Source organism: Argentina anserina, chromosome 3 (assembly GCF_933775445.1).
Source record: "Argentina anserina chromosome 3, drPotAnse1.1, whole genome shotgun sequence".
NCBI classification, from domain to species: Eukaryota; Viridiplantae; Streptophyta; class Magnoliopsida; order Rosales; family Rosaceae; genus Argentina; species Argentina anserina.
In genome coordinates, this window is record NC_065874.1 from 12,984,068 (window position 1) to 12,995,000 (window position 10,933).

Consider the following 10,933-nt stretch of genomic DNA (forward strand, 5'->3'; position numbering starts at 1 on the left):
TCTAGACAAACTTTTCGGTCCATTTCTATTAGTTCCTTTCAGGAATCAATATCTATCATCATCACTAATTAAAGTGGTGTCCTCGATCTGCTAATTATTTAGGTCAATCAACCCAATTTGCTCAAATCTCAATCAGATAACCAAGTTACCGGCACAAATTGGGATTTCGAGGTTTTGGTAATATCAGTAGTGAATAAGCAAACCCTTTTTCTTTTTTACCTCACTTTTTCAGCTTTGCAGTAAAAATAAACCCATTCCTCAAAGAAAAGCCGATCTGCATATGGTATGCAAAATTCTCTGCGCAAAAGAGTACGTAGTAGGGGAACAGGTCTTTAACTTGCAATAGAAAATGACACAAGTGATCATACATACATTACTTTTGGTTCATGGTATATGTAGTTGGTTACGTGCGGTATTCTTACTGCAGAATTTTGGGGTAAATTTTAATCTTTCATGGCCGATCTTCAATCAGTCTTGAGGTTAAGATTAGGGTGCATGCATGGAGTCTGACTCCGCCAAGATTGAAAGAAGTGTGATAGGCAACTCACCCTCCAGCTAGCTTCTAGTCTGCTACGACCCTGAGTGATTAGAGCTTGTTGAGCCATTCTCCACCGGTGACTTGAAATCTATTTCCACAGGCAAAAGAAATTTGAGTTCAGATTTAAGTGTTTAACCATTATTATGCCTTCTTTTTCCTTGATGATCTGTTTTAGGGTTGCTAAGACCACAAACATTTGAATTTTTGATATAATATTAACATTTTTCTCTTCTTTTTCCAGTTTTGCTTTGTTTTCACTAACAAACAACACAACAATAATGATGCAGGTGCACAATTACGATTTACAAAATCATCAACAAGAAATTCATACACATTCAACTTATACGTATTAACAATTTCATCAACTATATTGAAAATGAAAATGTCAACTTCCCTCAATTATATAAGCAAAGTAGTGGCAAACGGGTCACGATTGAATTGAAGCACATGAATGATTTGAGAATAGATAAGAGAAAGCAACAAGCATTAAGGTCCAAAACCCCGCGGGGTTTAGGTACTGTGGTGTTTCTCCGGGGGCCAAGTTTTGCTATTTTTCTTTTTGACCTTTTATCTATTTTGCTCTTTATTTGGCGCTTTTAATTAATTAATTAGTGGGTGGGAGGCCACGTTACCGTTAAATGATTAATCTTTCTGCAATTCACTTGTGAGATCATGGATGCATGATTAGGGAACTTCAGGTGTATACTCTTCTACGAATGCTAGTCAATTAATTTCATCACTCTTTTATAGTTATTGTTCATGGTAGCATTGCATGTGCCAGTACCTTGATCGTTATTTTTTTAAGATCTAATTAAAAATTCGTAATTACAAATTAAAACTCAAAATATAAAACTGTTCACTTTCGACATTTGAGACAAGACATATAAATAAATTTGCATATCCGACTACTCCTTTTAGAGTAGAGTTCTACATTATGTGATTTATTTAGGAAGTATTGATACACACACCATTCATGCACCAATTTAAAATGCCAGTTTAATTGGAATCAATGACTTTCTATATGTCACTCGATGTTAAGTGTTTCAATATTTTGCGGCATTACTGAACAACGAAACCTTAATGTATGTTTTCCAAACTCTAGTGGAGTGAATAATTTTGAGCGCTGAACATAAAACTTTGAATTTTAGTGGCCATAGACATGCGAGCAGCTTCAAAGTCATATTCATAACTTAATTTCAAGAATCAAAATGGCTCCATCAATTCAAACTAGCCTAAGACCAGAAAACAACTTCCATGTCATTTTCATGTTATAGCATCTATAATCCAAATTAATTAACACAACCCAGATTCTTAGAATTATTATCAAATGTGCCATTCTAGGCTAATTTTGCAGTGCTTGTTATTATCATCTGCTCCATAATATTTTGTTCATATTGCTTTCTTTTGGGTTTCTTCTTGTGAAAGTGTTGGTCCAGTTAGATGGCAAGACTGTTGTTGCAACTGGGGTTATTGTTGTCATCCACTTCACCTAAATAGGAAAATGAATCTCATGCTTAGTACTTGCGATACTTGGTGTAAAAGCTAATTAATATGGATCCTATGAATTGAAAGCTAAATTTACACTTCACTGCATTATTATGAAATTATTAGTGAATATTGTTTGCATAAAGATGAAGTCTTATATGTATTTGTGAAGTGAAAGAAGATGATTGAGACTCAGACCGGTCGAAAAATAGGTCTAAAACTAGATAGGAAAACCGAAAAATAATATATACAAAGTAGATCTTACTCACCCCGCTTCCTCCACGTTTTTTATTTTATTTTATTTGGCAGTCGCATTTTCATGTGTCACGGTAATTCAAACTAGTTAGTTCGTATTTTATGTATATAAAAACTCGTTAATTTGTATACATGTCGTATGTATGTCGATTGTCAAAGTTACACTTTGTTAATTTTAATATAGACGATTAGATTATGTAACTATTTCCTTTACATGTAGGAGATATCACCTATTACATATAAAAACTAGGTTTTGAGATCTCTACTTTCTGGGAGAGTTTAGCTAGACCGTGACCAGCTTACTAATCATCAAGTGAGTGAGAGTTAAATGAGTTTCTTTTACGAATACAAATTGAAAAGGTTTACTTATATAAATATGCGTGTGAGCGTTTGCATGCATTAACAATTGTCCCTCTCCAAAAGCTCGTCACATTTCCAATTTAGTTTCAAAAATCAGTTTAAAAAAATTATTCCTTTATTTTATCCTTATCCGCCCCCCAAACGGCTCTCTCTGTTTAGGGAGCCATTTCTGGACTCCAGCTAAGCCTTCATAAACATTCAAATTTCCCAAAAAAACAAAAAAAATCAAAATTAAAAGCAACAAAGGTACATAACTCACATACGTGGAATAATAATATATCACTCCGCATAATATATTTTTTTAAAAAAGAAGAAAAACAATAATATATACACGTTCGTTCCTCCACCCCAAAACTCGGCTCCAGCATTTCGTTCATGTTTTCTGAGAGAGAAAACCACAACAGAAGAAACCGAAACCGAACCAACAGAGAAGCAGAAGCTGAAGAAAGCTGAGACAACCCTCTCTCCTTTTTCTCTCCCTTTTTTATTTTCTGGTTTTTTTTGTCCTCAACAAACTTCAACCTCCTTCCTTCTTCTTCTTTCTTCTTTCTTCTTCCTTCTTCATCACAAAGCCCTATTCTCTTCGTAACTTACGCTTTCAGTATCAGAAACGTAAACCCCCTCGATTTCGCCACCTCAGCTTTTCTTGATTTCCGCCACCAAACAATCACCGCATTTCTTCCGCCTCTGTATCCACGATTGAGCTTCGCCGGATTCGAATATCGGAGCGGAGTTTTCCGGTCTCTGCATGTTCGATTTCCCGTTGATTTGAGTGAATTTTGATCTCCCTAGGGTTTTTGGTTCCGCTGTGATTCACCAATGCCGTGTTAGAATCGGCTCGGATTTCGAGTCCGTGGAGGTTTTGATTGAGAATTTTGAGGTCTGAATCGGAGCGGAAATGATGGTGTCGGCGTCGCCGTCGATTGTGGCGAGGAGCTCGTTGGAGGAAATGCTCGATTCGCTGCGGCGGAGAGACGAGGCCGAGCAGCCGAAGGAGGTGCCGCCGGCATTGCCGTCCCGGCCGACTTCCAAGGCGCGGTTGCCGTCGGCGCGCCGCTCCTTGCCGTACAATTTCACTGTGGAGAAGGTGGACCGGTCGCCGGAGTGGGCCCCCAGCGCCAGTGTGAACAAGAGGAAGGAGAGGGAGGTGGTTGGGGGCAGGAGGTGTAATTTTGGCGCCAAGAGGACGGAGAAGGAGGTGGAGTCGCCGTATGTTGCGGCGGCGGAGGAGGAGGAGGAGGAGCTGCCGTGCCGGCAGAAGGTGGCTAAGTCTGATTGGGATGATAATGTTGGTTATTTCATGAAGAAGGTAACTTTTGTAGAGCTTAGTTTACTGATCTTTGTTAGTTTTCGATTACTGTAATATTTATTAGTGTTATTTGGAGTAGTGCGTGTGATCTGAATAACACACAGTTGGTAATTTATTATTGGAGTTTTGGTTGTTGGAGTAAATATACCGCACCTTTTCTGATAAAGCTGGATAGTTTGGTTGGGAAGATTCATTGGAATAGATCGGTTTGGTGATTGTTAGATCAGATCCTTCGTTTTAAACTGCGCAAGTTTGTTCTTCAGTTGAGGGATGTTTTTGTTTGTGTAAATCGGAACTGATGTGGGAAGTATTTTGTTTCAGAAACTTAAGGTGTGGTGTCGGCTACCTAGTGGACTATGGGAGTCAGGAACGATTCAATCAACGTCCGGGGATGTCGCATTTGTGTCGGTCTCTGATGGAAATGTAAGTTACATCAGAATTGTTTGAATTGATTTAAACCAACGTAGGCTTGTTGTACAACTGTAGAAACTAGAAACTTAAGTCTTTGGGTTGTGTGTGCCCTTGTTATGTTTCTGCAGGTAATCAAAGTGCCTAGAGGGGAGCTCTTACCAGCAAACCCAGATATTCTGGAAGGAGTGGATGATCTTGTGCAGCTGAGCTATATAAATGATCCTTCTGTTCTTTGCAATCTTCAGTCGAGATATTCTCAGGACTTGATTTATGTAAGTTTCCTTGTTGCTTATACTCTCCCATCAGATTCTTTTCTCCTTCCACTCTCCTTTATAATTCTCGTTTTGGCTTTATGTAGAGCAAAGCAGGGCCAGTGTTGATTGCAGTGAATCCTTATAAAGATGTCCAAATTTGTGGAGATGATCTTGTTGCAGCTTATAAGAAGAAGCTAGTAGACAGACCTCATGTTTACGCAGTAGCAGATGCTGCTTACAATGAGATGATGAGAGGTGCATAAAATTGTTTTTTATTCATCAGTTTTTGTGTTTAATTGTTACATTATCTAGTGGAATCAGTATGGCATTTTTCTTTTTTTTCCTGCCTTGCAATAACTTTTTATTTTGCAGATGATGCGAATCAGTCCATCATCATAAGGTTAGACTCTAATCATTTTAGTTTTCAGTGTTTTTGAAGCTTTGAATGGATTTTTTGCTTCTCGTGTTTCTTATCTTATACTAATATGTACTGAAACTGAGTTGTAATCAGAATATATTTTGCAATGAAAATCATAGAAGTTTTTTCTCTTACAGTGGGGAAAGTGGAGCTGGGAAAACTGAGACAGCAAAGATTGCAATGCAATACTTGGCTGCTCTTGGCGGTGGGAGTTGTGGCATTGAAAATGCAATCCTTCAGACCAACTGCATACTGGAAGCATTTGGAAATGCAAAAACATCCATAAATGATAACGCTAGCCGATTTGTATGTTCTAGATATTCTTATGTTTGCTGTACCGTGTCAGAAATTTATTGCGCTTTCAAAATTATAAATGGAACTTGATCATGAATTTCTTAAATAGCAGTTTGGGTAACATTATTTCTAATTTGCTGCAGGGGAAGTTGCTTGAAATTCGTTTTACCTCGGTGGGAAAAATAGATGGTGCTGAAATTCAAACCTGTAAGCGTTTTTGTTCGACTATTTTGCTGTTTGGTATGCTATCACTTGATTATCATTTCATTAACTCTACTGACTTGATTTTACCACCTCATACATGTGTGGACACCATTGGTCTATCTTGATTGTGGACAGTGTTACTTGAAAAGGTAGGTAACTTGCCCTGTACTAACTCAAGCTGGTTGTTTTCATTGTTTTGATGTGCCTTTTCTGATATTCTATTGTGTCATGTGAGCAGTCAAGAGTGGCTCGACTGGAAACTGGTGAGAGGTCGTACCATATCTTTTATCAACTTTGTGCTGGTGCTCCATCAATACTTAAAGGTAAGGACCTTGTTGTTTATTAATTATTCAATTTCGCCATCTTAGTAGTTTTAATTTCTGTATGATCAATAGCTTTAGTTTCCTATCTCAGCATTTTCGTGCACTGTGGAAAAATACTCTACATCCGCCACTATTTTCTGGCCAATCCCCTAATTTGTTTTCCTTAGCTATGCGCTATTTATGAAACCTAGAGACACCACAATCCTGATTGTTACCGTATACTGGATAGTTAATTGGAGCAGGTTATGAAAACTGTTTTTGACTTGTTGGCTATATTATTTTGCTAATTCTGTACTTTGACATTGCTGACCATGACTGAGATATATGTTCTCTTATTATTAGTATTTCTAAAGAGTAAAGACTAGGAAAATGTCAACTCATAAGTTTGTGACTATACTGCTGAGTATCTTGTTGTATATCCAAGAAGCCAGACGGCATTGTTTGTTTGTGAGTCAAAATAGCTTGAAAACCAAGAAGCTTCCTGGGATAGAACGTTGTTCCAGGGACTCAGTATTACTAGTCGCCTTGAGGTGACTTTCTCTAGTTTTTGTAGTTGTTTCATACAACTTGCCTGATGTGGTGATTAAACAATCATCTATCTATGACCTTGCTTCTGTTTTATGTCCAAGTTTAATTGGAATTATATAGTTCTATGACAAATAAGGACCATATGTTATTTATTAAATCATCCAACAGTTGTGTCTATTCAACTGTCAATGTTGTCCGTACTTGTTGATTTGTAAAGATACCAATAACATTATGCAAATGACTCTTATGCTTTTAATTGCAGAGAGGCTGAATCTGAAAATGGCTAGTGATTACAACTATCTTAGTCAGAGTGGTTGCTTGGCAATTGATGGTGTAGATGATGCTCAGAAGTTTCACTTGCTCATGGTAATTATAGACAGCTCTTACTAGTGCCATGAAAAAAAAGAATGTCACAATCACCATTCATGTGGTCAATGTACCTCTTTTTCTGGTTTACTGCTCTTATGGCCAAAGTGTGCCTTAACCCTTGATTTCTTGTTTTGCCCTCCCCCCAGGATGCGTTTGATACTCTTCAAATTTGTATAGAAGATCAAGAAGAGGTGTTTTCTATGCTGGCAGCTGTGCTATGGCTCGGAAACATATCATTTGAAGTGATGGACAATGAAAATCATGTGAAAGTGTTGGCTGGTGAAGGTAAGATATCTGTAAGTGGCTTGATAATAATTCGATGGGATAACTTTGGTGATGCTAATTCTGGTGCAATTGCCTTAAAGGGTTTGGATGTTTTGTTGATATCTAGAGGAAGGGTTTCCTGATGGTTATAAAATCTATAACCAGAAGCTCAGAAAGGCAATTTTATGCTAAAACCTACATTTTTATTGAGCAGTGATAGAATGATGGGCACATATACACGTAATCTATGGGTTTAATGTGTCCAGCCTTGGGTTTTTGAGTCCATAGAGTAAATCGCCCAACTCTAAAAAGTAACTCAGAAAGAGAAGCTAACAAATACAGTAATGGGTTATTTTTTTTTTCGTCACAAATAATGGATTTCTGAGGACTGCATCTATGGAGAGTTACGAACTGTGATTTTTTATTGTTAGTAACATTTTCCATAGTGTCTGATTTTCAATCTGGGATATAACCTTCTCCCTGGATGTCCGATATATATTACCTTCAAGAGAACTGATTAAGGAACTACTAAAAGTATTCACCCAACTTTTTTTTTTGTAGCTGTAACCACTGCTTCCAGGCTGATGGGATGTAGCACCGAGGAGTTAATGCTAGCTTTATCCACCGATGACAATGCTGTTGAAGATAGTATAGATAACAGATCGACTTTGCAGCAGGTTTGTTGAGTACTGAACACTCTGTCTGTCCATCCCTAACAGTATTGACACCCCATTTCAGTATAATAAGGCCCTTATTTATTCATTTATACTCAGGCCACTGATGCAAGGGATGCATTGGCAAGATTTATCTACATGAGCTTGTTTGACTGGCTTGTAGAACTCATGAACAAGTCTCTCCAAGTGGAAAGATGCTCGACTGGAAGATCAATCAGTATACTTGATATATACGGGTTTGAGTCACTACAGGTATAAAGTCATAAAACTCTGTCTTAATCTGTACTTATTATTATTTTGAATGTGTTCTTGTATTAACAGATCTTAATGCCTCTTTTCTCTTTTCAGAAGAACAGTTTTGAACAGATGTGTACTAACTATGCAAATGAGAGGCTGCAACAGCATTTAAATCGGTATTTATTAAAGCTTGAACAGGAGGTGAGCATCTGAAATGGAAATAGATTGGGGATCACACGCCATATTGATTCTTAGAAGAATAATTTTTTGAGTCTATAGGACCAAAAGTATGAATTGCAATGTGAATATTGTTCTTATTTTCAGGAATGTGAATTGGATGGGGTTGATTGGGCTAAAGTAGATTTTGAAGACAACCAAGAGTGCTTGGATCTTTTTGAAAAGGTATTTTAATTAAAGCCTTGTACTTCATTGTCTTGCTCATTTTCATTGGGAGCTAAATACTTCTACGATGTAGTTTCTTTGGTTTCTTGTAACACTTTTCATTAATTGTGGTGTGTTATATCTTAGTAAGACTTGTGTTGCACAATTGCAATACAGAAATTGCCCTGAGACTTGTAATATTAGTTTCATCAATTTTTCTTTCTTGTTTCACGGCCAAAGTCTTTGTTATGATTGTTCAAGCCACTTGGTTCTCAGAAACCTTCAGGGCTACTATCGTTGTTGGAAGAAGAATCTAGTTTTCTGAAGGCAACTGATTTGACCCTTGCCGATAAGTTTAAGCAGCAGTTGAAAGGGAATTCTTGCTTTAAAGCAGAAAGAGGCGGATCTTTCAGTATTCATCACCATGCTGGAGAGGTTAGTCTTCGCTTGAACACATTGACAAACTTCCACATATTTAGAAATGGGAGCACACAAATAGTATTTATTGTAAAACCATAAAACTAAATGTGACTACAATCTGTAGTAGAATCATTTTATGAATTGTCCAATGATTTGGTACTGAACCATGGTAATGAAATCCAAATGTATGGTTTTTCATTATATTATAGATGCAGTGTTAATAAAAAAAAATGCAAAAGAGGGATATGTGGATGGATATCTGAGCACTTGCTCAAGGTACTGGTGGATATAAATTTAAACCAGCTTTTCTGTTTGGAGTGCAGATTGCAAAATGGACTGTGGGATTTTCTTAGGGTTGTTCTCCATGGCCTTTCGTTTTGCTTTTGTGTTTTTTGCTTAAGTGTGTCATTTGACATTGGGGCTTGGCCTTGGGGCCTTTTTCTCAAGAGACACCATGTTTTACCTGAGAAATGACTGCTTTTCTAGGTTCTCTTGAGGGAACCTCGGGAACATCTTTGAGAATCTGAGACCATTGGTCCTCATATCTCTTTGTTCCCCTAGTCATCGTCCTACATTGGAATAGGATAGCATGAGGGCTAGAAGACAAGCTCATTGTTACAGATTTATGCAGGGTTTAGGACCTATTTAGCCATAAATGTGAGAATGATCTTCATAAAGCCTACATAGTTTTACTTACATGTGATTTTGTATCAGGTCTTATATGACATAAGTGGCTTCCTGGAAAAGAGCAGAGATTCGTTGTCCTCTGCTACCGTCCAGCTGTTATCATCATGCAGCAGTCAGCTTCTGCGATTATTTACCTCTGAAATGCTTAAGAAATTCCAGGAACCAGCAGCAACATCTTGTCAGATGAATGCATTGGACTCTGCAAAACCAAGTGTTGGTGTTAAGTTCAAGGTACTTATGCTTTGCATATTTTTTTTCCTGAAGCTTTTGCTCGTGTATATCAGAAGTCAATTTTATGTCTTCCATATCAGTAAAATGCAACTTTGGGAGATGATAGTTTTGGATATTTTTGTGTGCTAAGAAATTGCAGTGTATTGTGAATTTGTAATATACTTATTATTGTGCTGAGACAAAACTTTCAGTTTTTCTTCAATGCTTAACGTATATCATACTGTTCATGCATGCTTGTAGGGCCAATTATTCAAACTAATGCACCAGTTGGAGAGTAGCAGACCTCACTTTGTTCGCTGTATAAAGCCGAACAATAAGCAGCTTCCCAGTGTTTATGAAGCAGAACTTGTTTTACAACAGCTCAGGTGTTCCGGAGTTTCAGAGGTTGTTAGGATGTCACGATCTGGATATCCCACTAGGATGACACATCACGAGTTTGCAGGAAGGTTGGTAGAATGAAATGAAGGTTTACCCTTCTAGTTTTTACTGATTTTCTAAACTGCTGAGTTATTTCTTCGCTTGTGCCATATTTAGGTATGGGTTCCTACTTTCGAAGGCCACTGTTGCTGAGGATCCATTAAGTCTATCCGTTGCTGTTCTACAACAGTTCAGTGTCCTCCCTGGAATGTATCAAGTAGGCTATACAAAAGTGTATCTACGACCAGGACAGGTAAACGCAGAGTTTTCTTTCCTTTTAGCTTACCATAAATATTCGCTGGCTGGCTATTGGCTCGTGAATTCCTATGTTATTAAGCACTGGAGTAGTATATTTTTCTGGTTGATTTTAGTTTATTTTGTCTGATGCTTTTGTCATGTTGGCAAGTGTATTCACAGATTGCTCCATTGGAGGATAAGAGAAATAGAGTTCTTCGAGGAATAGTTTCTGTTCAAAAGTACTTTCGTGGTTACTGGGCTCGCCGTCATTTCCATCAAACCAAGAAAGGAAGCACAAAATCACAATCAAGTAATGCATACTTGCCTCTTAGTTTAATTTGGTTGAGATTGTTATACCAGTATGTTTGATTGAACAATGCTTGCAATGGAAAGAAAGGAAAATCAAACAAATTCGGACTATCTGTGCAGAGCTTTTTAGTTTGTTGTTGGACTATAATTGAATTTGAGGCTACAACTGGCATTGAGCACCAATTTCTTTGGCTTCTTGTTAATAGTCATTGGAATTTTACTATTTAGATGCAGGTGTTCCTGGTGAAAATGGTGGGTGGAAAGCTGATACTCCTAAAGCTAGACGGAAGTCCAGCAGGAAGAATTCTGAAGTGAAGGTACTAATGAG

The 10,933-nt window shown here is 37.6% G+C and overlaps 1 protein-coding gene across 1 annotated transcript in view; it reads left to right on the top strand.

The window, feature by feature from the left end:
- Positions 1-3,034: 3,034 nt before the first annotated feature.
- The window catches only part of LOC126789139 (myosin-2), a 10,832-nt gene continuing 2,933 nt past the window's right edge, over positions 3,035-10,933 (top strand). The window contains exons 1-21 of the mRNA XM_050515216.1: positions 3,035-3,947; positions 4,269-4,370; positions 4,487-4,630; positions 4,717-4,867; positions 4,985-5,012; positions 5,168-5,336; positions 5,468-5,531; positions 5,664-5,677; positions 5,767-5,851; positions 6,642-6,745; positions 6,895-7,033; positions 7,574-7,689; positions 7,786-7,938; positions 8,035-8,124; positions 8,248-8,325; positions 8,581-8,739; positions 9,439-9,642; positions 9,883-10,088; positions 10,177-10,312; positions 10,477-10,606; positions 10,840-10,922. Coding sequence (XP_050371173.1) covers positions 3,537-3,947; positions 4,269-4,370; positions 4,487-4,630; positions 4,717-4,867; positions 4,985-5,012; positions 5,168-5,336; positions 5,468-5,531; positions 5,664-5,677; positions 5,767-5,851; positions 6,642-6,745; positions 6,895-7,033; positions 7,574-7,689; positions 7,786-7,938; positions 8,035-8,124; positions 8,248-8,325; positions 8,581-8,739; positions 9,439-9,642; positions 9,883-10,088; positions 10,177-10,312; positions 10,477-10,606; positions 10,840-10,922 — 2,766 coding nt within the window. The 5' untranslated portion in view covers positions 3,035-3,536. The remainder of the gene's footprint in view (positions 3,948-4,268; positions 4,371-4,486; positions 4,631-4,716; positions 4,868-4,984; positions 5,013-5,167; positions 5,337-5,467; positions 5,532-5,663; positions 5,678-5,766; positions 5,852-6,641; positions 6,746-6,894; positions 7,034-7,573; positions 7,690-7,785; positions 7,939-8,034; positions 8,125-8,247; positions 8,326-8,580; positions 8,740-9,438; positions 9,643-9,882; positions 10,089-10,176; positions 10,313-10,476; positions 10,607-10,839; positions 10,923-10,933) is intronic.